This window comes from Perca fluviatilis, chromosome 13, assembly GCF_010015445.1.
Source record: "Perca fluviatilis chromosome 13, GENO_Pfluv_1.0, whole genome shotgun sequence".
NCBI classification, from domain to species: Eukaryota; Metazoa; Chordata; class Actinopteri; order Perciformes; family Percidae; genus Perca; species Perca fluviatilis.
In genome coordinates, this window is record NC_053124.1 from 16,440,399 (window position 1) to 16,467,143 (window position 26,745).

Here is a 26,745-nt window from a genome sequence, read left to right on the forward strand (position 1 = left end):
ACTCAAGAAACCTGGTTTGTTAGTGCGCAGGATACAGTAAAAATAATGTCAATATATAACCGACTGTCGTCTAACATAGCCTAATTCTTACTGTCCAATAAGATCTAAGGAATGATGACATCAAAGTATATCTGTTCAATAGAGCTAGGCTGCGGTGAATTAATAACTTATCTCAGAACTGCAGTCATGAGTTAGTGTGTGAGTATTTCCCTTTGACTGTAGATAACATGTCGGACAGATTTTCGCAAGTTTTGACTCCAGACTGGGACTGTTAATAATTCCTGATACCCACAATCCTTTTAAAACTTAATCTTACATCTGATTCATTTTCAATGTGAAGGAAATTAAGAATGTATTATTTCACTGTTAATTCATTTATATTTAGTCCATTGTTTTAACCAGTAAGTAGGAGAGAACCATAGAATGAACAATACAGTCCTGTGTGCCTCTGATTTACTCAAGCGCCCACAATGCACCGCGAACAACGTCAGAATCTTGCGACCCAACGTGGATTTGCAGCAACCCAGCGATAGCTTTATATCATGGATGTATTATTTATATAGATTGAAGTTAACATCGTTTCGACACTTATTGGCTGCTGCAGCGCCAGCGGTGTGTGTGAGAACGTTCTTTTAACCTCCATTTCCACCTCATTGGCCATTTAAACGTCTCCGGAAGAAGTTTTAACACGGTGTTTTCAGTAGAGTTCCAGTTTTTCCAAGAGTCGGACCAGTAACGATAACGTTAGCTAGCTACCCTGTTTGAACATGAAGACTCTTCCTGAAGAAAACTCCAGCTTTTTGTTAGACGCGTCCTTGCTGTATAAAGAAACATGTCCGGAGCTATCACGGTTCTTCCTGTAAGAAACTTAAAATCTTTCACTTTCACAGCTGAGTCCTTACCGTCTGTCCTTTATTGTTGTAATAGTAGCATGTAGGCGCTAGGTGGAGGAGCTCGACCAGTGTTAGCGGTTCGACTTTCTGCCAATTTGATGAACTGTACTGATGGACTGGTGGTTGGCTAGTAACATTATACTGAAATCTGTATTTTCTAACATTAGTTTGTCAGGGGGTCTGCATACTTCCAGTAGTCTAAATTAAAACAATATTTTAAATTCATTCTTTAGACGTTACTTAAGTACTTAAGGAGGCAGTGGGAAATAATTACTTCTCTGATTTAGAATTTCACTTTAGATTCCCCTGTATTACCACTGTACCGACAGGGATCTTTACTGAATTATTGAAAATATTAACTGAGCAGATATGGGAGTTAGTGCTGAAATATGAGGAATCTTGAGTGACAATCTGTAGCCGAGACGAGGCATCCACCAAAACAAAGCACGGCTGTTAAAAGTCCAGTCAGTAATTTTCATATTACAGAAGTATTACACATTAAATTGACTAGTTTGACTAGTCAATTTAAATGACATTTCCTGTGGTCGTGAACTGTAGGTTTGTTTTTCTGGCGTGTTAACAATATATTAATGGCCGTTAACAGAACTTTAATAGTTTTAGAAAGCATCTGTAACCAATTTAATTGATGTCTAGTGCTATACTGTGTATTAGAGCTGTCAATCAATTTAAGAGTGATAGCGGGTAACTGTTCTGGTGGGCCTCTGCTGTGATTGTTTTCTTAACATTTAATCATTGTTCAAATGGCTGAATATAAGCAGTTGTTGGAGAATTGGCTGTGGTTGTTTACAGAGATGCTCATCTAACCATGTAGAATAATAAGGCTTGATTATATGTCACGCTGATATTTTCACTCCTTTTGTGAATATGCCCATATGAGGATTTATTTTTGACAGGTCATCAGTGACTGATGTACATTCACAGTTTGGTTCATCATTGTGTTTGTGCCTCCAGTAAAACAACCAAGTCTATGAGTAAGATTACGCTGTTCCTTACTTTTGTCTTTAGTGATTCCACAATCAAGATATTGTTCTTTATTTTGAACATCCAATTGTGCTACTTATTGTGAAGCATGACTTGTTGTGTAGTTCCAGTGGCTATTCCTGTTACACAAGCTAGTTGTGTCTAGTGGCTGTTTATGTGCAGTTGTAGTGGTGGGTGAGTTTGCTATAATTCAGTTGGACTTAACTGTCATTCAATCTTATGCATTTGCAGAGTTAAGTAGATTTCATTGGTGTGGTCACAACACCTTTCTCACAAGCATAAAAATGAGAACAAGAAGAAGGAAACAAAGTGCTGCAAGAAAAGACAATCCATTAGGTAGGAGAGCCAGACAGTCTGTTAACCTTGCCTCTTCTCTTGTATCTTTTGCAAGAAAGGAACCACACAGAGTACCAAGTCTTTCCCAGCTGTCTTTATCTAATTATCCTCCAGTAGTTACGTATTTTCATCCCTCATTAGAATATAACACAATAGTATTTAATGCTAGTTTATAATTTGCATCATAATTTACGGTTCATTGCTTCAGTTGTGTTGCTTTTGCCAACATAGGAATTTATTCCATTTTCCTCTGATGGCGTCTCCCACACAGTGGTGATTGCCTTATTGTGTGGAAAGTAAAAGCTGAAAGTAATTTCAGGAGAAATCCTTGTGTGTGTGTGTGTGTGTGTGTGTGTGTGTGTGTGTGTGTGTGTGTGTGTGTGTGTGTGTGTGTGTGTGTGTGAGAGCCCTGCACATTTACAGGTGTACTGTCTGTGTGCTCAAATTTTCTTTAGGCTATCATACTTTATATGGGTAGTAATGTATTGTAAGTGCGTAAATGTGTGTGTGACTCGGGTTTGAGTTGAGTTCCAGCCATGTCCCCATATCCTCCGGCTTGTTTTCACTTTCACCTGAGCCAGGAAATCTGCGGGCAGGAGGACCATGAATGGAAACAAAAACGGAGGTTTCAATAGTGAAAACCCAGAGTCAGGGTCATTTTACGGATGCGTGTGTGAGCCCACTGCTACTTTAATACATTGATCTGTTCACCAGATTCCATGGTTATGATGAGCTGTGGTTATAGAGAACATTTTGACCACATTTAACTATGACCAGCTGTCCAGCAGGCAAGACGCAAATCTGAATGTTTGTACCAGTGGCTGAAAGACATGGCTGGTTTCATGCTGAAGTGCCTGGCAGAGAAGACACAATTAGCAGCCACAGCCAAAAGAAAATCACCCTGAGTGTGATGAGCTGTGAGATGTAAGGCATATCAAGTGGGAAATTACCGTTAAGAATTAACGTTTCGGATAGAGGTCTTGGACAAAGTTGATCAGTTAACTGAAGGGGAAATGAAAATGTTTTTGTCAGCATCCACTCAAAAAGTTGGCATACGTGGTCGGTGTGTTGATAATGTTTTCATCCTAATGAACGCAACTTTCTCTCTGTGTTCTTCTGGGGGGTTTCCAATGTCTTTGCTTTGCTTTCACCCACAACATGGTCATGCGTCACTGGAATGTTTGTGTCGTGGGTGAGTGTCTGTACTTAGACACACTACTACACGTATTTGTTGCAGATCGTGTTTCTGCGTTCTGCCACTGTCTTCACCTTCTGTCAGGCTGATGATGACTCCGTGTGTTTGTGCGTATGTTTGCATCAGGGTTAGAAGTGTTTTTGTCGTTCTCGGTTTCAGTCTAAATGTATTAATTTTGACTTTTAGTAAAGTCTTTCATGAAAGTATTTCAGTCGAATGTTAGTAGTCTATTTGTGCGTGTGTTTCTTGGAGTGTGTTTAGTGAACGTGACAGCCTGTTTCATGTGTGTGTTTTTGTCCTTGTATGTGAGCTGACGTCACTGTATTGTGGCTCATGTTGCCGGACTAGTGAAGCTGTTTTCCAGTAAGTTCATAATCATTGTTGTGTGTTGACTGAGGGTTCTGATAACCAAAGTAAGCTGAACAAACAATGTCACAATGACTCTATTTAATAGCCTCGAGTGCTTTTGTTCTGCATTAAGTGCTGTATTGTTTTTCTCTTCATAGAGACCAGCATATTGTCTATGTTGATACTGATATACTGTATCAGTGATAATCCAATATCAGCCAATGGTATTGGAGCTTTGATATAACAGTTGCGGTCTGTGTTGGGCAGGCAATAATTAAAGAAGAGTAGGGCTGCAACTAATATCTTGATTATCAAATGATTTGACAATATTTTTTCTCAATTAATCGATTCATATTTTTAGATTATGATTTCCTAGAGCCCAAGTTGGCGTCTTTAAATTGCCTGTTTTATCCGAAGCCCTGTTTTTGTCCTAAAGCCATGCCAGTGGCACTGAGGCTCTCTCTGTCCCATTAGCATGAACATTTTGAGCAAGAACGAACGCATGGTCACAAAGACAAACATTACTTTACATGTTCATTACATTACATGTTCAGCAGGTATGTTTCACAGGTGTACCATCTTAGTTTAGCACATTAGCATGCTAATATTTGCTAATTAGCAGCCAAGCACAAAGTTGAAGTCGATTAGAATGTCATTAGTTTTGCAGGTACGTTGTCATAAACCAGAGTATTGGACAAATAAAAATGTTGACCTGATGTTGGCGCTAAATTAAAAGTCAGGGGAAAAACAAAGTTATTATAATACTTCCTTAGGGGCACAGCCATTACCTTTTTGATTCAGGGTTGGGCATCGTTTTGATTTTAACTATTTTGATTCCAATTCCGATTCTCCCTTTTGATTCCGGTTCTTATCGATTCCAATTCTTTGAGAGGTGGAGTTGAAATGGGTCACATGCTTATTTCAAAGATAAGAGGGACATTTTATTTTGATTCATTGGTGATTTACAGTTTTACTGGGCTTTTGTAAATGTAAATGTAAAACTGCCGCTTACTGTGCTCCTGCAACACAACGAGTGCCTGGAAGTACAGTGGCCGCTATGGAAAACAGAAATTGCGCGTTGTTAAATTTGGAACTGATGATGTAAACCACATTTTCCAAATGATTCCAATCAAAAAAACGATTCCATTGAAATCTAATTTTTGAAACGTTTCCAAGACGGAACCGGTTCTCGATGCCAAAATCTAGTCACTACAGTTTTTTTCCGTCCCACTGCCAACACCTTTTCAGACCTCTTTGCCCTCACCACATTTACAATATAAACTACTTTCCTGACTATTAGAGACGGTCTGAAGACCGTTCTGGGTTTTGCAAGGTTTGCCGAAGAAAAGAACTAAGCCTTGTGGTGACGACTGCATTGAAATTGACTAAAGCTTCTGTAACTATGGGGAATGAAACCTCCATGTGAAGCATCTGGACCCATTGTTGGTGAGATGAACCAGAGATATGGACCGAACTGCTTGAGATGTCTGACATATTGGTCATATTTTATCTGCTTTTATATTTTTAATTGTTTTAACTGTTCTTTATTCGCGTATTTTATCTCTCAATTCTTTAAATTCTTATACTGCACTGTAAAATGTATTCTTGTCTTTTAAATAGTTTTTAATAGTTTTATAATTGCTCTTTCATGTTTTATGTAAAGCACTTTCAATTGCCCTGTTGCTGAAATGTGCTATATAAATAAAGCTGCCTTGCCTTACTTGCCCTCATCTCCCCTCGTACTGTAGCTCTCGTCTTACGGCCTCCTCTCAGCAGGAGCCAGCAGACTTCTCCACCCCCACAAGTGAGCTCTAGACTGGGAGGCACCTGCTGGCCTCTTTCTCTGACATGTCCAGCTGATAAATGTGAACCCTGCCAGTCTGTAGAAGGATACAATATTCAGAGAGCTTACCACACCACTGCCTGAGCCCAGCTGTGTCTAAATATGAGTTACAAGCATCAGTAATATTTTTTCAGAATACGCCAGCAGTTGCACTGTTTTCCCTGATGGTAGCAATACAATGCTTTTCATTTTTTGCGCTTTGCCTCAGCCAACACTTCTGTCTCTAATTACATTATTACATTGTAGCCAAAACAGCCCCCCATCCCCCCACCTACCCTCCACCCTTTTCCATCTTTTAAGGCTCTTTTGATTGCATCTCCCAGTTGTCAGCAGGTTAGTTCATGTGTTGGGCCCATATCTTCAGTGTTCATCACCACAACTACATGTGCTCTTAAAAGGAGATGCATGTATAATAATAAGATGGAGTGCAGGGAGAGGCGTTTTGCGGTTTTTGCAGTTTCTTAGAGTTGGCTCATTAGGAGAGCAGCGGGAAGAGAGATTATGGGGAAACAAAATTATGTGGTCTGTTAATAGTATGTCAGAGCATTTGCTTTTTCAGTACTGCAAAACAATAAGGGAATGTGTCTTTTATGTAGTCATAATGTATTCAGTGGTGTCAAGTGCACCTAATGATCATTGATAATCAATAGTGAAGCAACCACCTCAGGTAATGTATTGGAAATATTTTTTTTAAGTGGGCTTTGACATCGGCTAAAAATGATTAAAAAAAAAATACTTTCTTAGTAACAAAAAGTCTTTTTGTGGAAATTGTTCAAGGACTAGGAGTCATCCATCCGCTACAGAGTCCGTTCTTGAAAAACCTTTCTTCGTTTCCAGTATTTTCTGACAGATCTTCTATATAATCTGACAGTTTAATCCAGTCACTGGTTATTAAAGTGTAGGGGGGGGGGAGGTCAAGGGACAGTGACTCAGACTGTGGGATGACTGATGGCAGATATGTTGCAAATCTCTCTCCCCCTCTCTCCCCGCCGCGTACAATGTCATCCAGCAATATAATATACCATCTCACATACGGGGTGGTTAAGAATGCGAGTGGATAGCATCAACAACCCCCCCCTCTCCATAAACAGCTAGACCTGTTTCTGCCTCTCGTGCCACACGTGCAGCTGGACAGTAAATTTTCCCTTCATTGATTCAAGCCCAGGGCTAATTTTAGTTAGACTTAGCAGTGGCTTAGTTAAAATATCTCATTGCGAGTGCCTCGCGATCACAGAGGCCATTGAAATGGTGTAAAGATTTGCCCTATATTGTTTGTGAGGGACCGGTTTGCTTTTTCCGGTCGCATGTTTTCCGCTACACATAATGGCAACGGCCTGCTTTGACAAGCTGGTGTTTCCATCTTGTAATGTGTTTATTTGCATGTAACAGCATTTTAACAGTTGTTTTTCCACCAAATATATTAAGTTTAAAACTATGTGGAACAAAGTTATTCCAAATATACTTTCCCTATCACTTGACATTGTTCCAATGTGAAAGGAGCTGTTTAATTGCAAATTGAGAAGAGCGTTTTGAAATAAATTGAATATGCATGTTGAATGCTTTTCTCCAGTATTTTAGAGAACCAAAACGTATCTATTAAAGAGAGGCTGTAATAATTAAAGTTTTACTTCATAATTATCTTGTACTAATGGTTTTTAACATTAAACTCAGTTACTGATACATTTGGACTCCTATCTGGTATAAGAAGTAAAGGTGTCTGTTCAAAATGTCTGATCTTGTCTTCTCTTTTTTCCTCCCTAGGCAGTGGCCTATGAAGGCTCACGGTAAGTGAAGAGACCTGCACATCCTTGATGAATCTTACTTTTGAATGACAATTTTTGTATTTCCATTTTTGCATGTTTTTTTTTTATCAGTGATGCCCTATAGTGTGATAGCCACAAAGAGCTGAATGCAGTAGTAAGTAGGACCATGTCACCGACTTGTCAAGGTTGATCAACCTCATTTAATCCTCAGCCAAACACACTGAGTCAGCCGGCTGTACACACACAGAGACAGGTCCATGTCAGCCAAAACCACATCAATAGGTAGTGGTACCATTTAGTGTTATTTAGGCTTTTTCTTTCCTCTTTTCAGCACCACTGAAGCAGAAATCCTCCAGTCTGCTGCAGAGCACCTCGGTTTGCCCGTACTGTTATCAGTGGCTGCAGCCTGACAATCACCGGATGCGGCTGCGGCCCAGGCAGCGTCCATCAGCACGGGTGCAGAGTGTCCTGCACAGAAAGGCCAGGGGCAAACGACTCAGCCTGGTGCAGAAAAACCTGCTGCAACGCTTCCAAAGGTCCTCCTCCGTACTGGTGAGAACACAAAACACTGCACAGACCTGGTTATGTATTGTACTGCACTGCAGCATGTTGTCCTTGCAGAGAAACACCAGGGGCATTTGCCTGAATTGTGTCCTCAGCTATAGTGGTGTTGAACTAATGGAAGGTATGAGCAGAGTTTTTATAGCCTGACAGACGTGGATAATAGTATTTCCTGGAATACAGTCACAGTTTCTTATTGACCTCAAGCATTTTTTGTGGATTATGTCCTCATATTTAATATTTTTGTTGGTAATTCTGGTGTTTCTGTGATAAGCCAGCATTGGCTGATAATACTTTCCTCTGATGTATCGTTTGAGCTTTACTGGTCATAAAGATATTTGTGTCAGCTAACGTATCATAAGCCTCTTTTAAAGAGTCTTTGAGCTGAACGCTTATTCTGTTGCTGGTGTTGACCTCTGAACTATAAAGGAGGAGGGACGCAAAAACAATTCCGAGGGGTGATCAAAAATGTATCGCACCATTATTTATTATAACATAACAAGCCCTACATTGTCTCTTAATGTATTGCCTCCAGCCGTTGTTGCCATTTAGATTTATGAAGTCATTTGTATTCATTCCACAGAAAGTGCCTGGTTTCATTATGGTGCTCCGCTCATCATTACAGTCTTTACAGTGGTCCCATTAAGCTTAACTGTATGAGAACTAATGTTGCCAGACAGTGCTTTGTCAACACTCACCCTGTTTCCTCCCACGGCCCCCTAAAACAGTTATAGTGGTCCTTTTTGAGTGTCCTCTTAATGGATGGCAACCAGACACAACGGAAAGCTTACTTTGGCCAGCACCCACCTACTCTACTGATAAGCCCATTTAGATGAAATCAGCGGCGGTTGAGCTTGTGGCAATAGGGTCATTCTACCCCCACCCCCGCATCAGAGAGCAGTGATAGGAGAGAACCACTGAAGAGCCCCTCTGGTGATCTGACATCAGCCCTAATGAAGAGCGGCTCTAGTGGTAAACGCTGCTGCCTCATTAAAATCTGGGTTCATTTACAATGCAGGCATTCACCGCACAAGACACTCTGAACCCACTCTCCACTATATATCAGTTGACTCTGAGGGCAAAGAGGAAGACAGAGATGTATAGAGAGAGCAGGAATAAAAAGGGTAGTAAGAGAGTTGGAGCAGAATAACACGAGTCAGGAAGTGGCAGGAAGTGAAGCAGAGGGACAGTAGGCTCTGTGCTGCCGCTGCTAAATCAGGAGTGCAAATGCTGTTTTGTTGTATGTATCATAGCAGCCGTTCATATTTTAACTTATTTTTCTTTATATTTGTTATCGAATGACCAATAGATTACCACGGTCTGCTCGCATGGAGAGTTATTTACTCTCACACAGGCGCAGAACGTACGCACTAGTTGGCCGTCACTGTAGTCATTTTGTGTGTTCAAGTGCCGCTTTTTGGCCAAGACACAGGCGGCCTGAGGGGACGCGAGGCGACGCCACAGTCGGCCTTCGTCGTCACTAGTTCTTTGACGTCTTCTTGGTGTGTCAGCAACACTCAGCCGTGACTGGGCACCTCTGCTCTTACTCATTTGTCAACAGTGTTTTCGCTCACAATGGAAAATGTTGATGCTTGTTCATTACATAACTTCCTAGTAAACCAGTACATCCTGTGCATGTGTATTTTACTTTCTGTTTTCACGGTCACTTGCCTGTCATATACTGGCGGTTCAAGGGGCAACAAGTCAAGCCACATATCCAAGACAGTATACACCTGTGCTCGGCAGAGGGGTGATAGCGATGCGATACCCTTAAAATGCGGAGTGGCGGTAGCGATGAGATAAAATGAGGAATGTGGACTCACTGCTGCTCCTTGACAGAGCACAACAACCCTGAGTAATGAGATCAGCATCCACTCATCTGCTCTTTAAAGAGAGAAGTGTGGGGTAGTTAGGGATAACAGGATAATCAGATGTCAGAGAAGAAGTGTTTTTTTTAAACTCTCAGAAGATGCTGCTGTTGGTTTTAAAAAGATGATGTCCACAGACAGCCTGACTGATATAATATGCCTAAAGTTGTAGTGTTATGGCTGTGTAAACAATGTTCTGCTCTTCTTACCGTTAGGCACGTGACACCCGCAGGAAGGATTTATTGCAGAAATAATCAAAGCATCCTGTCGTATAAATTTATTGTCACATTCATTCCTTGTTGTGTGCAGGTCTAGACAGATGTTTATTCAAAGCAAGGTGTGAGTATTAGCAGGCACAGACATCCATGTTTGCTCGTATTCTCAGTCTTCTTCCAGGTGTTCTGGGATCTTGGTTGTGGTTTTGTGGGACGCTTTGAAGAGCTAATTGTTTTTATGACTGTTGTTAGTTTTTGTAAATCTCATGTTCAGATTAGTTTAAGTGGTTTCTCCAGGCCAAATTGCATTTATAAAGTCTTTCCAGCTTTTGTGAGTGAAATATTTATCAAACAGTATACATACTGCATACTACTGTAATGTGTCATTTACTATACTCATCCTTTATTAAATACTGTATCCACAGTAAATGTATGTGTTGAACTTAATGAAACATGTCCCTGACTCTTAACAAAAATATAAGCATACACATGACTAGGGTTGCAAAGGGGTGGAAAGTTTCCAGTAAATTTCCAGAAACTTTATGGAAACTTTCCATGGAAGGTTTAGCTGGGGAATTTTGGAAACATTCTATTTTGGAAACTTTCATGGGAATTAACAGGAATTGACGGGAATAAACGGGAATTAATGGGAATAAACTGGTTATTTTTAATATTGCTTTCCATGGAAAGTTTAGCTGGGGAATTTTGGAAACATTCCATTTTTGATTTACTATGGTTAGTGGGCTATACAATTAACACACATAGGTTAATAATAGCAACTATTAATTAAATAAAATAAAATAAAAAAACTCCTGTATTTTAAAAACTAAATGTTGGCAAGTATGTAGTAGCCTATGCTGATTACTGCGTGCATGTCATTGACGAATATAGGGAGGACATTCACCCGAAGTTGCATTAAATCAGGTTGTTTTGACCAAGATTATGCTGCAAGATGTTTTTTTTCAACCTCATTGAAGTTCCCTGTTACAGTGCCTTGCGAAAGTATTCGGCCCCCTTGAACTTTTCGACCTTTTGCCACATTTCAGGCCTCAAACATAAAGATATAAAACTGTAATTTTTTGTGAAGAATCAACAACAAGTGGGACACAATCATGAAGTGGAACGAAATTTATTGGATATTTCAAACCTTTTAAACAAATAAAAAACTGAAATATTGGGCGCAAAATTATTCAGCCCCCTTAAGTTAATACTTTGTTGCGCCACCTTTTGCTGCGATTACAGCTGTAAGTCGCTTGGGGTATGTCTCTATCAGTTTTGCACATCGAGACTGACATTTTTGCCCATTCCTCCTTGCAAAACAGCTCGAGCTCAGTGAGGTTGGATGGAGAGCGTTTGTGAACAGCAGTTTTCAGTTCTTTCCACAGATTCTCGATTGGATTCAGGTCTGGACTTTGACTTGGCCATTCTAACACCTGGATATGTTTATTTGTGAACCATTCCATTGTAGATTTTGCTTTATGTTTTGGATCATTGTCTTGTTGGAAGACAAATCTCCGTCCCAGTCTCAGGTCTTTTGCAGACTCCATCAGGTTTTCTTCCAGAATGGTCCTGTATTTGGCTCCATCCATCTTCCCATCAATTTTAACCATCTTCCCTGTCCCTGCTGAAGAAAAGCAGGCCCAAACCATGATGCTGCCACCACCATGTTTGACAGTGGGGATGGTGTGTTCAGGGTGATGAGCTGTGTTGCTTTTACGCCAAACATAACATTTTGCATTGTTGCCAAAAAGTTCGATTTTGGTTTCATCTGACCACAGCACCTTCTTCCACATGTTTGGTGTGTCTCCCAGGTGGCTTTTGGCAAACTTTTAAACGACACTTTTTATGGATATCTTTAAGAAATGGCTTTCTTCTTGCCACTCTTCCATAAAGGCCAGATTTGTGCAGTATACGACTGATTGTTGTCCTATGGACAGAGTCTCCCACCTCAGCTGTAGATCTCTGCAGTTCATCCAGAGTGATCATGGGCCTCTTGGCTGCATCTCTGATCAGTCTTCTCAATGTATGAGCTGAAAGTTTAAGGGGCGGCCCGGGTCTTACGTGGATTTGTAGTGGTCTGATACTCCTTCCATTTCAATATTATTCGCTTGCACAGTGCTCCTTGGGATGTTTAAAGCTTGGGAAATCTTTTTGTATCCAAATCCGGCTTTAAACTTCTCCACAACAGTATCTCGGACCTGCCTGGTGTGTTCCTTGTTCTTCATGATGCTCGCGCGCTTTACACGGACCTCTGAGACTATCACAGAGCAGGTGCATTTATACGGAGACTTGATTACACACAGCTGGATTCTATTTATCATCATTAGTCATTTAGGTCAACATTGGATCATTCAGAGATCCTCACTGAACTTCTGAGAGAGTTTGCTGCACTGAAAGTAAAGGGGCTGAATAATTTTGCACGCCCACTTTTTCAGTTTTTTATTTGTTAAAAAAGTTTGAAATAGCCAATGAATTTCGTTCCACTTCATAATTGGGACCCACTTGTTGTTGATTCTTCACAAAAAATTACAGTTTTATATCTTTATGTTTGAGGCCTTAAATGTGGCAAAAGGTCGAAAAGTTCAAGGGGGCCGAATACTTTCGCAAGGCACTGTATAGACTAACAGTATTATAACAAGCAATATTAAAAATATCCAGTTTATTCCCATTAATTCCCATGGAAAGTTTCCAACTTTGAAAATTGCCGGAATTTTGCAACCCTACACATGACCAGTAGATGCATAGTCACACTTGTACACACAGGCGGTGTGCAGTATTTGTAATCCAGGGTGTAAATCCCCTTCATTTCACATCATATTGCTCTCCCTTTAGGATGTATGTGTGTCGCCCTCTGGATGGATGTCAGTGCGTGATATGCTTTCCTCAGCTCTGTGAAGCAGTGTCTTAGAGGTATTATAAATCCAGTATGTTTTTGCATGCTGGCCAGGTTATCTAGCAATGGATATGGAAATAAGTTGGATTGTAGCCCCACGAGAGAAGCAGAGACCCTAAATGGAGCGAAGGATAGCACATTCTCCTCCTCCCTTCTTCTGTTCTTCCACCTCGAGCCTAGATTTATACTTCCCAGCGGAGTTGTTTGTTACAAGAAAACAAGTATTTCAGGCTTCTCCTGGCCATTTAATGTTGTTTTGGTGGAATTAATTTATGCCAACAGTTACTTACATGTACTAGGACAATAAAAAGTGATTCTCCCTGGTAGTTCACCAGAAGAATTACATTCTTTTTTATCAGGCAGGTGTACATGCCTGTCTACTGAATGTGCAGTCACGCCAAAAACAACACGAAACACAAAAGATGTTTTACTCTGGAAACAACACTCGCTTTTAGAATACCAGATGATTCAGGCATGAAAAAACAAAGTGACAGAACATAAGTGGTTGAAAAATCTTTCTGTTTTACCAGAAGGGCAATTTGTTCCTGACGTCAGTCCAGCCTCTCTTTGTGATTTATGTCACCACTTCTTCTTGACCTCACTGGCCACCTCTCATCCCTTATTCCACTGGTTGTTTGTTGCACTCTCCAATCGCGCCCCTTCTTTTTCTCTTGCATTTTTACCTCAACTCTTCTACCTGACCGCCGCCTCCCCCGCCACCTCACATTATCTTTCTTCTCTTCTTCTTCTTCCATTCTTGGCCATCTCTTCACCACATCCCTCTGTCATATTTATTTTAACTGGAGTGATGTTGTTGGATTGGAATGTGCCTCTTAACGGGATGACAGGAAACAGGGGACAGAGATGTCTGGCTGGTGCTTTGCCTCTGTTTGCTCTCAGGGAACAGGAAAAGCTCCACGGAGGGGTTTGATACCTCGAGGTCGGGCAGCAAGTGACAGGATGACAAGAGGGAGACATGTTTGGGAAGAGAAAGGCCAGGAGGGAATGTGCAACGACAACAGTGGTAGTGGCCTTGAGCTTTTCTGATGCAAACACAGGAGACTTGCTGCGAAGTGGAAACATTCACTCATGCCACACATTTGTCTGGATATAGTGTGTACTTTAGTATTTTAAGCACGTTAACACACACATGTACAATAGGAGCAGCAGTCATGGCAAGTCAATACCAGCTTTGTTTGTGACTGACATCCTCTGGAAACCTTGTAGGGCCTACATACAATAAAAAATGCATTGTAACACACATATATTCAGAATGCATGCATATTGGTTTGTTTTCCTCCAGCACACACACACAATAAACCCTGGCAGTGTTCGAACTATACCGTGGCCTTCGGGGGAGCCCACTTTTTTTCCATGCGGGGTCGATGCGCACGCGTATACTATTATACTTTATCGACAGGAGTAGATAGGTCAAATAGCAAACAGCCAGCCACATATAGTCTATAAACAAAGCATCAGGCAGTCTTTGAGCTTTCACATGAACAACGGTTAAAGTTACTCAGGCTACCGAAGAATACCAGAATTCCTCCGTTCAATTAGACCTTAGCGACGCACCCCAAGCTTCCATCCTTAACAAACAGTGAATTAGTCGTGCTATTAACGTCATCGCTACACAATTTCTTAGTAAAACCAAAATTAATTAAACTGCCTTGTTTTCTTTTTGCCATGGCTATATGATGCTTACTGCAGAATGGATTTCAAGGATTTTGCGTGCCGATTAATGGCCTCCAACGTTTATTTTTTCTACGAATCTTTGAGTTAACATCTTCTTATATACTGTCTATGGTTAACATGAGTTGAATTTACACCGCAGCGCCGCCACGCCTTGATGCTCATAACAAGAATAGCATGTATAGTTATCTTTATTGAAGTGAATTAGGTTCAAATCGCCGACATGCATGAATGATATTTTTGCAGTTTTACACATAATAATCCACGATGATCACATTACAAAAAACTGAAATTGCACGTCAAAATGACACATTGTCAATATTTTTAGAGACCCCCCAAAATTTCACAAATCACGTTTTCAGGGGAGCCCATGTCTTATTAAGGGGAGCCGAGCTCCCCCTAGCTCCCCCGTAGTTCGCACCCTGAACCCTGGGCTGGGATCAGTTTCTGCTCTCTCCTGTCATCATGTTTGTAGCTCACAGTATAAAACCCATATAGGGAACTTGATGCTGCTCCATAACAATGTCATCTGTCAATTAGCCTCTGTGCCGCTCTTCATTTCATTTCCTCACCACTAATAAAAGCTTACTACTGGCTATCCCGACACTTAACTGTAAGTTGGCACGAGTGTCAAGGTTTGGAAGCCGCCACTGTTCAGCTTTTGGATCCTCATTCACCAGCATTTACAGTACATTATATTGCTCCTGTAACCAATTCTGACAGCATGCAGGCACATTAATGGCATTCATCACATATCTGATATAAAGCCACACATGTGCCATTAGTTATCTTTTTGAATGCAAGTATGCATGAGGTCCGCACAGTTTCCCCTCATTATTCCTTTAATAATGCGTATGCATGGTTATTTTTATCTGGCCCCATGTTTCCTCGGGCCAAGGACATTTTTTTATTTTTTTTATTTGAGTTTTGTTACAGCAAATTAACAGTTCACCATGAGGACACATTGGGCTTGTATATACCCATCCCCCTCCCCCCACCTGTGGAAACATCAGAGGGTAATCAACTTAAGCAATGTTGAAAAAAAATAACAGTAAAAAAAATAGATGAATAAAATATCAGAATTTTTGTTTAATTGAAGTGCAGGCATTTCAACCTTATGTAAGTGTGTTGTACCTAGGGACAGTGTCAAAGACTCTCAAGAATGGGTCAATGGAAAAATACACCTTTTAAGCAGGGGTAGATTTCTACATTTAACCATGACAGCACGCTGTGGAGAAAGCCTCCACAGATAATATCTGGGGATTTAAAAATAATTTCTGCTCACAGTTTATCTTAAGATATATTTTATATGCTATAGCTATAGCAAACTCATCACCCATTGGAATTTTTTCACCCATTCTACTTGATCAAATGCTTTCTCAGCATCGAGGCTTAACAGAAGAAAATCCTTTGAAATTTTAGTTGAGTGTATTATATTAAAAAGGTGTCTGAAGTGGAGAAAGGAGCTCCTTCCAGGGACAAAACCTGTTTGATCGGCGTGCACAAGCTTATTTAGTCTTCGGGCTAGAGTCTTGGCCAACATTTTTTGATACATATTTTAAAGAGAGATAGGTCTATAGGAAACTACCTCTTCCAGATCCTTCCCTTTTTTTAATATTAAACTTATAACCGCATAATTTAACATTTATGGCACCAACACCATCTTCCTTTGTCTGTTTGCACATCCTAAGTATATAGGGGGCCAGTAGGCCACTACATTTCGTATACAACTCACTTCCTATTCCGTCTGGACCTGGGCTTTTGACTATGCGATAAATCATAATTTAAAATGTTGATATCTTTGCTCTAGCTTTTACTCTGGTTGGTTTTAAGGCAAACCTGCTGGTGTGATGCAGGATGAAATGTGACCTTTTTTCTCCGCCAACAGAGACAAAAGAAAGAAAGACACAGATATGAAATCTTTTTTTAAATATCAGTGTGTGGCAGCTTTGCATTCAGATTGGGTGTGTCTGTGTATTTACCGGGCAGCCTGCCTCCAGACAGTGTGACTAAGTGGCTGCCTGCAACATCACAGCATGCCTAGTATTGATCCCCCAACTGCTCTTCTGCTTTCGGCTTTATTGTGTTGTATTGATGTGTTCTCAAATGACTTACATACACAATGTGCACAGATATTTCTGCTTTTGAGTGCACACACATGCAGGCATTTTGAAAACTCTGACATGCAATCAACATGCATGCAAACTTTTGTCAGGCTTATATTCAATTAAAGATGCTTAGAGGCACCTAATTCTGTCACTCACTCTGTTAACTCTTATCGTTCCCCTCTTGGGTGGTGTCCTTCTGCCTAGGTCAAATGAATCCACTCAAACTGATCTCCAGCAGCAGAGAGAGAGGCAGGAAGGGAAGTATTTATGGAGCAACGGCTATTAATAGAAGGAAGGGTCCATCTGTAGACTTGATATTTGTTGCTCTGTGTGTGTTGTGTGTCTGCGTTTCACTATTTCACATGCAGTTTTTCTTCTAATTCTCAGAACCAATGTTACATGTATGAGTAATCTCAGGCTATAAGCATGCTTGTAATATGGTGGCAGAAATATATTCATATGCGAGGGTGTGACACAGGCAGAGTCCCAGACAGCAGAAGCAATGAGTTCTGTGTTGATTAGTTTCAGACTTATCCACAAGACACCGTCAGAAGTGTTTAACTCATGACTCTCGTCTTCTCATTTGCCACAATATTAGGTCACTTGGGTCAACTGGGCACAACTTCAGCTGCATGACAAGAACCTGCAAACTCTCATAGAGGGTTGTGTTGTTTAGACTTATCTTGCACTATTTTGCTCATACTTGTATCCCTCTACATTCATGTAAACTTGCATAGTATTCATGTCTTATGTTAGAGCTCACAGATGAAAGCATTGATGGTGATTTGGCGGCCTTTAAACCCTTCACTGCACAGACACCATGAGAATTAGCAGATTGGTTTATTCTCTTTTCATCATGGCTATTTAAGTGGGCTGCGAGGCATACGTGATTGCATGCTGTCTTTTTTTATGATGAATGTGCTGATATTCCAAGCACCGTGCATGCTTTTCCAGAGCTTAACAGACGTGATATACTGTATGTGTATGGGATAAAGGTTAATTGTATCTATGACTGTCTGTGTTGGTTTATGTTAAACACAAACCCAAGCATGCATAAGGTGTAAGACAGTAACCAAAAGGCTCTGTTTTTTGTTTGGATGGCAGTAGGATGAAAGGTCAAGGCTGACCCAGTGTGTACTGTGTACTGTACTGTGTATACTGTATACAAAGGTTAATATTAGATTGCTATTCACTAGGTTTCTTGTATGGGGGATTTAATGTTAATAATATTGTAATCAGAAGTCATGCTTTCTTCCTCTGACCATATGGTGAACCTAGATTATTCAGAAACAGAAAGTCAACTTTCTGCAAAAAACAATTGTCCTTAATATTCCCCTAGCTGTTGGAGGTGGTCGTTTATCCTGCAACATGTCTCTTTTGCCACGTGCTTCACTTCACTGCTTCACTACACTCGGTCTGTCTGCTCCCAGGATCAATGGACAAGAAATCAAACCTCACTGTGGCTCTAGCTGTGTCCCTCCAAATGCATACACTACATGTCAAAGGATTAGCGTAAATTAGATGGGTACACGTGATGGGTGGGATTTCTTTTCAGGTTATCATGACTTGTTGTCACTATACAGCAGCTACTTTATACCATCGTTGTTGTTTTGGAGTGTACAATGTCACTTTGAGACTTGCGCCTGAAGTGTCTCCACTGTGCTTTTACATGCACATGCACACGCACACACACACCCACACCATTTCACTGGGTAAAGGTTTCTTTTCTTAGAGCCTGTCATATCAGTACGGGCCAGCTGAGGATAGAGGGGCCACTAGTGGTACTGTAACTAGAGGACAAGAGGATGAACAGCAGCAGGTCATTCAAGTTATAAACATCCATCTGCAGCCAGCTGTCTGTCTGTGTTTGCTTCACTCCCTTATGAACCACACAATCGCACTGTTTTCTAAGGTTTTTTTTTTTTTTATCCTTGGCAGTCATTGGATAGTCTCGAATGTCCCCTAAATGTCCACAGCCCTGATCACTTGCAATTGCGGGTATAGCTATATTTATAACTGGGGAACAAATAGTTCTTGTTTGAGTATTTACTACCAGTTTCCTGTTAAGATTTGATTAGATGAAACTTTAATGATCTACAGGAGGAAATTGGGTAATTACAGCAGGAAATAATATGCAGTAGTGATGGAAAGTATATAATAAAACTGCTCATCACAATTTTATAGATAGATAGATAGATAGATAGATAGATATTGTATTTTGTAAGATAATTGCTAAGTAAAGTTAAATATTGGAAGAGTTTAAAAAAGAAAACAAAAATGAAGACCGAAAGTTTGTTAAATAATTAAAAATGTTTTATGGAGAAGGGTATGATTAAATAAGTGTATACTTCGTCCCACTCCTTTTTCGGATGTGTCAAAAAGAAAAAAGTGTTTTGTTATGATGTATCTATGTTATCTATATTAATATTTTCTGAATGACCTGATTTTCTGGTTTATTTTACATGTTTGAAATAAATTTCAAAGAAAGATAGAACAGGGTATGGATGCATCTCTCTCTGCAGCAATACATTTGCAGAACAAGCATGTCTTATCTGTTCATGTTATCAGGTGGAGACTAGATAAATGAACTTTTTACATTTTGTTTCTATCACTACAGCTGGGCAACTATATACAATGACTTGCATGTAACTTTGAATATAGTGGTTCCATATACCATTGTCTTCCACTGACTTTGATGAAAAGAAATGTTAGCAAGAGGCGGGCGTCGATTTCTCTAAAACTAAACTCCAGTGTTGAAAACTTCTTGAAATCTTAAGGGAAAAGGAATGCATTTTAGCCTGTTGCCTACCAATATTATGTTCCAAATCAATTCCAATCAATGTCCAAAGCATAATATTGTTTCAAATGTCCTTTAGCGGAATCACTCACACAGTGTGACCTCTGGTTTCTCCCAGTCTTGTGAACACCATATCTCAGGATCGCCTTGATGAAATGTCTTCAAATTTGACACTTAAGAAGTATTTTACTGCTGGAAAGAGGGTATTTTCTTAAACCTGGACTGCAGTAGAATTGGGGGGAAAAATTTTTAAATGGGCTCTACATGACCAGAGAAAACAGAGAAAATGGGCTTTCGCTAAAAAAGGTAGAAAATCTACAACTACCAGAATGCACTGTGCTCCGGACCAGTAAACGCTCCAGCTTGTGGGTGACATAACGCGTGCACATCCAGGGCTCCAGACTAACTTTTTGCCTTGGTTGCACTGGTACGCCCAACTTTTTTTATTTAGGTGCACCAGCACAAAATTTAGGTGCACCCAAATTTTTCCTCGCATCGCCGTTAACGCTGAATGGAGATACACGATATATAGCTCTGGGCTAAATAAAGTGGGCTAAATGTTCAGTTTTAAGTCAAAGCCACTTTTCACAAGCTCTTTTATTAAAACAGATTGTGATTAAAATAAAATGCAAAGACAGGGTTTCCTTTACTAGTTTAAAAATATACAGCTGCAACACATGTAAATGAAAGTTATCTGAAATAAATACCCTATGATATATATATATATAAAAAAAAAAAATATATATATATATATATATATATATCTGAGAAAGCTCCTTCACTTGTTTTCAACAACAATAACAGACTGATTAAAAGAGAAAGAGGACGCCCGGATAGCTCAGTTCGAGGTTTGACTCCGACCTGCGGCCCTTTCCTACATGTCATCCCCCCCTCCTCCTCTCCCCTTTCATGTCTTCAGCTTTCCTATCAAAATAAAGGCCGAAATCTTTAAAAAAAAAAAAGACGGGGAGTGCGATGGACTGAAGCATATGCTACTCAGAGAGTGACGGCTGACTCATCAGCGGCGTTACACCAGTCTTGTGTAGGCTATGAAATGTCTGTATCGTCACTGCGCTGCATTTTTATCAACTATGATCCAGCAGGCTCCGTCTTACACGCTATTACTCAACGAAATATGAAAGTTAATTGCATTTAATAACTTCTATGTGTTTTTCCCCGTGGCGGCCGCAATAACAGAGAGTTACCAGCGGAAACACTGGTACCAATATAGGTTTCCCTCTCATACTTAACAATATACAGCTGTGTTAATAACAATTAAAACTGTAGACAAATGTAAGTAGTTTGGACCGGCGGCGCTGTGTCTCTCCATGTTGCAGGGGAGCCGTGAGTGAATGGGGGCGGGGCTGCGCGGAGAAGAGATCCAAACACAGGCACGGCTTTACAGAAGGAATGAGTCACGTAACGCAGCATTAAACCATATCGATATAAACGACATCGCTTCGTTCGTGGAGAGGCAGCGGATGCGAGGACGTTAGGTGCACCGGTGCGACCTAGGAAAAATCTTAGTCGCACCCTTACACATTTTGGTCGCATTTGCGACCAAATTGGTCGCACTCTAGAGCCCTGACATCACAGAATCAATATGGTGGCCGTCTGGTAACAAAAGATCTCGTACTACAGTTAAACAGTAACCTTATATGTTTCTGAAAACAATTTAGGAATCTTTGTTTATATTTAAACAGCACTGCCTAGTCTTACCATATCATCAACTTTCTTTTCCACACAGGAAACAGTATGGCGCCCACTTCCTGTTGACAAACTTGTATTATTGCCAAACAGTGCACTAAAATATGTTTCTGAAAACATTTTAGATGAGAAATAGGCACTCTAGTAACAGAATCTGAGTTTGAGAGGGGGGGGCTCTATCTCGATCCACTTCTATACTCTTTGTGTCTTTTGCAGAAGTACAATCTAATCTGTAGGTCGATCAAAAGCCCGCTCATCTGGCGTTTTTCTGCTGGCCTTTGAGTAAGGAGAACGGGGCACTGGTAAGATGGAGGGAAGTGTAACAGTTAATTTACCAATATTATTATGATTCAAAGTGGGTTGAATATCAGCAAAGTGTCACTTTAATCTCCACTTGCACTCAAGGATAAACTGATTTAATTTTGATGGTCAAAGGTCGAGGTCACTGTGAACTCACAAAATGCGTTTTTGGCCATAGCTCAATGACTAGGTCAACTTTACTGTGACATCATAATGTTTTGCCGAAAACTCTTTTCTGGCCAGTATTCCACGCCATGGACTCAGGAACAGAAGGAGAGATTGTGACCATATGTCACATTTGGTTGAATACTGAATTGGTGAAACTTGCCTTGGGTGCCCACCTTGAAACTGTTGTGATGCTACAGATCTTCTGTGCTGCCGGGTTGAACATGTGTGCGAAGCATCCATGTTTTGCCAAAAAATACACTTAATAACTTGTAATAAATTGCTTAAAGTCTTCACTACATATATTAAATTAGTCTGGAGTATGTAGAGTGCAACATGACTAGTTGGCAGAGGCATACAACCGCTGGAACACCCTGGAAACGTAGTACTGTGCTTGAGGACACTACATCAGAATCAATATTTTCTCTTATGCATGTGGACCCAGATCATCCATTTGAGTGCCACTCTACTCACTATAGGCCACCACTCTATCAGTTTCTCTCAATTACCTCTATATAACCAGAAAGTAGTGCCAGTATAACATCCTTTGCCATGTCTTTGCAATATTAAAACATATTAGACGCAAAGAAAAGCCTGCATACAGGGTGTTCCTGAATGATATGTTTAAACAGCTTTATGATCTCCAGCTAAATTCATCCCTAGTGGATTAAAAACACTCTGTTCCAGCTTTATCTGCATCATAAACATAGCTGCTCTTATACAACGATTGTAATCACAATGGCTTTGAGCTTTGCTAACTTTAGAAGAGTGCCAGTTTTTTCAAGTTCAAGAGCGATAATGACTTTGATGAAAAGGCTTTTACTGTTAACTGTCCTCTCTTAATGTGAGGCACTTCTACTGAAATAGAGGCTTGTATATTTAGGATTTTTTTGTTTTGTTTTTACCGCTTATATAATCACAATAAGTCAGGAAACATACAGGAAACAAAACAAAAAGTGTAGCATTCGTACCTTATTCATAGAGTAGATGCTTTGATGTTTGACTGGGGAACACCTTGCTGGATTAATTTGAAAATTATGGAGCGAAAAAGGCCTTTTTTAATGATCATTAAAAAAAATTAGCTGAAATGTGTCAGGCACTCAGTTCTTCTTTATAGGCGGTGTTGAAACTGTTGAAAGTTTGTGATTACCTCTATATTCAGCTACACCTTTACAATATAAAGAAAATACTAGTAAACACTAGAAATCATTTGTCACGTGATTTTGCATACAGAAACAATACAATAGATGACTTTTTATCCTGCGAGGTAAATTTAGTTTGCAAACAACAATGAGTCTAGATGCGTCCAGTTGGGGTTTAAGTGTCCACTGACAAAGCAGTAGCAGCAGAAGAGTGCTGGCTGTCCCGCAGAGTAGTCGACCCTTTTGACAGTGCATTGGTCGGTTCTCCTTTGAGCCACACCCCTATGCAAAGATGGGTGGGGCAGTTGCTGGGCTTGGTCTGTATAAAAGGGGGCATGCAGGCTTATGAAGCAAAAGACTTCACACACGGTCACGTAGGAAGAAAAAGAGGAACTCTGTACTCCCGGGGCATTGAAAACCAACTCTTCGACGCTCTCCAACAGACACCTGTCAGAATCTGAAATGGCTACCTTCGTGTCGGTGAGTTTTCCACCTCATCAGCATTCAGGACTGTCAACAGCTTGACTCAGACTTGCTGACTTCTGCAGTGGTGGTCTGTTCTGACCAGTTTTAACTGGATGGCGTGTGTCATTAATGGGATTTAAGTTACTGAACGTTGGGAGGAATGTTGAAGAAGAGTCCTCCTCAATCAACATTAAATAGCACTTCTTCTCTTCTTCTCTCCTCTCCTCAAGAGTTTTATTATGCACTAGAGTTGGTTTAATCTCCTGTAGTTTGTCTTGAACTTGCACCTTCACTCATCACTGAGATGATGTGAGTGTCTCTTGAATTTGTGTCTTAGTTGCGAATACAGGGCAGCAATTGAATAAGAGTATCAACATACGTGTTGTGAATGTAAAAATGATTGTGGCGATTACCATAGCTGCTGTTTATTTATTTTTTTAGGGGGGGATGTACCATAATGTCTGTCATTAACCTTGTGTCCCAATCACACATACATGTCCTATACCTTTTATTGGGACACATGACCGTGGTAGTCAGGAGTCTTGGATGCCAAATGTCTTGAATTATGAGGATGCGATAAAGCGCCAGCTGGGTCTCGTAACTGTCATGAGTGTCTGTGTTCTGTGCCTAATATAGGGTCTTGTGTAATCTTGTGTAAATTGTTTAGAATTTGTTATGTAAGACGCAGTAAAGTGTAAACCCAACTAACATGCCAAAGTAATTGTTCAAAAAAAGATGGATAGAGACTAAGTTGGCTGGCGGCTCTTAATAGCACCCATACCCTGAATGGGTGAAACTGCATGGCGACAGCCCCATCGTGCCCTCTCATAGGCTAAGTCAATGTTTCCTATCCTGCTTTAACTAATCCAGTTATTTTCATAACTGTACAAACATTGAAGGGTAAGATAATATTGGGGATGTTTGGCAGGGCCAATGGGAAGAGCCTCAGCTGTTAAGTGAATCATCTCCTGGACCCCATTGTGAACTATTCCTCAGCGTCTGACATCTGTGAGGCTTTGGGCTGGCCCAGGTCACCCAGGGTGTATGAGCACCATGGCTAGTCCTGCTCTCTGTGTCCCTGGAGGTATTCTGTCACTGCGATCAAAGTCACAACAAACTCATGTATGTCCATAGAAAGACAGACAACTGTGTCTATACAGGGTTTTACAGGTCCTAAAATTAAATGACAAAGGCTTCACCCTCCGTCACTTAGATGTACATTAGTTGGTAGATAGGTTGGTATTTCATAACAGTTTCAAGGACCTTTTTAAAAAAAAAAAAAAAAAAAAAAAACGTGCAGAATTTCTTATTTCTTATATCCCCATGGGGATACCTTGTATGCTTTCACCTCAAAACCTTGTTTTGTATGAGAGGATTATAGATAAGGGCCATGCAATATTATTGAATGTGTTTCTTTCCTCTCCTCATCCCAGATGGCCACCTGCCACACTTGCAATAAGACATCCAGACACAAAGGAATGAACAGGGACTTTTTAGCTACCCTGGCTAAGACCCACAGCACACCAGGGAGCGCTTCCAAACACAAGACCCCACAGTCAACCCACAGAGCCAACACTCCAACCCCCAAGACTCCTGGCAAAGACAAGACACCTGCTCATACACCTAGGTAAGTTATTTTAAGGTGGCTGGTATTAATATCCTCTTGAGGCCTGTTAGCATTTGAATGATTACATGTCATAAGGGGAACTGCAGCTAGCTGTACGGGTGGTACGTGTTGGTATCCACGCTTGCCAGATCATATACTTGTTGACGGAACACTTTTAACACATACTGCCAACCTACAAAATCTCAAGTTACAGGATCTTAATTCTTCATCCCTCGTCTCTTTCTCCTCCCTTCCCAACTCTCTCTCTCTCTTTCCCTTTCCCTCTCTCAAGGTCCTCCACCTCCTCTAACACTCCAGGGTCAGGCTCTTCTTCTTCCAAGCCTCCCTCTAAACCTAAAAATTGGGTCGTCCAGCGTCTCAGCAAGATACTCATGCGAGAGGACAACCAGGGGAGCAAGAAGGGGGGCTTGAAAGATTTTCTCTCCTCTCTTTGAATATCTCCCTTGTCTTTATGTAAACTCTTTAAAAAAAACATAGGGTCAGACCCATGTTTGTAACCTGTTTACACCAAAGCCTAAAGGGGAACTTTGATTTCCGAGTCGGTGTGGGAAGGGTAAGTTTGCCCACCAACACACCTATTGCTGGGCTGTTTGGAATGGCACTCCTGGTATCCTGAATGCAACAACTGGGAGCACTGGGCTGGCAATTTTAACTGTTAATCAGGGTTACTGCCTCTTCTGCTGAGCCAGTTGGAGGAGAATGCTTTTTTGTCTAATTTAGCACACGGCTTGGGTAATCTCCTATACTGGGGATGTTATTTTAAATGGAATGTTTGAGGAATTATTCAATATTTATCAAATGGCTGAAACATTGCAGGAAGCCCAACTGTGTTCTGTGGTGGCGCTTGTGGCATGACAAGCTGGTTTACTTTATTTTTGATTTTTTTTCCCTTAAGTTACAAGTATACATTTTTATGATACGTATATATAAAACTATTTCACATTCATATAACTTGATGTCAAAACTTTTGTATTTGAATTGATTTACTTTTTTGGCCCTCTCCAGTGGGGAGATGTCTGTGTAAATTCATTTGGTATGTCATTGGCTAAACATGACCAGATGACACATGTATATATGTCGTTGCATTTTTGTACGTGCATGCAAAGGATTTTGGAACTGTGCACTCACCAGTGAAAATATTTGTAATTATCATCTAAAATGGTACTCATCATTTGCTGTTTACATTGAAAAGGCACATCTTGCCTAAAACCTGTACAGGAAGACTCATTGACAATCAATATTGTCAAGACTTCTATTTCTTTTTATATTTTCTTTGGATACATGTTTTTGAAAGGTTACTCTTTTCATCTTTTTGTTTAGAGCAGGAATTTGAATATACTGTATGTATTGCGTTTTGTACTTCCTGATTAAGTACCTGTTTTCCATTAGCTGTTATATGTACAGTATCCTGAAATACCTCACATTTGTATTCCACCTACACTGTGATTTACTGAAATAAAACCTTTTTCAGTCTAGGAAACTGTGCTGTGTATTCTTACTCTATACTCTGTCTATACTGCAACTTTAGTCTTGCAGATTTTGTGTCCATGTCTCTGCAGATATAGATGTAAAACATGTAATTAATCCAGCTGCATTTACTGGGGATTTTTAAGGAGTCTTTACAGATAGACCTATATTCATTACAAAGAAATATTTTGTGCCAGAGATGTAAAATAAGAACATGCATACTGTACACAGTAAAATAAAACAGAACAAATGAATGTACATGTAAAACTAAAGGATGTACAAGTTAGAAATGGCAGTGCATAGAATGAATGCAAAGATGGAAGAAATCCTCAGATATTTTAAGATAAGATAAACCTTT

At 40.3% G+C, this 26,745-nt stretch overlaps 1 protein-coding gene across 1 annotated transcript; it reads left to right on the forward strand.

Annotated features, from left to right (window-relative positions):
- The first annotated feature begins 519 nt into the window (after window positions 1–519).
- On the forward strand, window positions 520–26,395 carry c13h18orf21 (chromosome 13 C18orf21 homolog). Its single transcript, XM_039821127.1, has 5 exons — window positions 520–859; window positions 7,379–7,401; window positions 7,712–7,932; window positions 24,727–24,920; window positions 25,192–26,395. Exons 1-5 carry the CDS (start codon window positions 768–770, stop codon window positions 25,352–25,354), a joined length of 693 nt encoding a protein of 230 aa, XP_039677061.1. The 5' UTR covers window positions 520–767; the 3' UTR covers window positions 25,355–26,395.
- Window positions 26,396–26,745: the final 350 nt, after the last annotated feature.

Bases quoted from the DNA above. Each gene is read 5' to 3' on its own strand.
- c13h18orf21 (XM_039821127.1), top strand. From the start codon at position 768: ATGAAGACTCTTCCTGAAGAAAACTCCAGCTTTTTGTTAGACGCGTCC. The intron at 7,933-24,726 runs GTGAGAACACAA...TCCTCATCCCAG, and splicing joins AAAGGTCCTCCTCCGTACTG to ATGGCCACCTGCCACACTTG. The intron at 24,921-25,191 runs GTAAGTTATTTT...CCCTCTCTCAAG, and splicing joins ACACCTGCTCATACACCTAG to GTCCTCCACCTCCTCTAACA.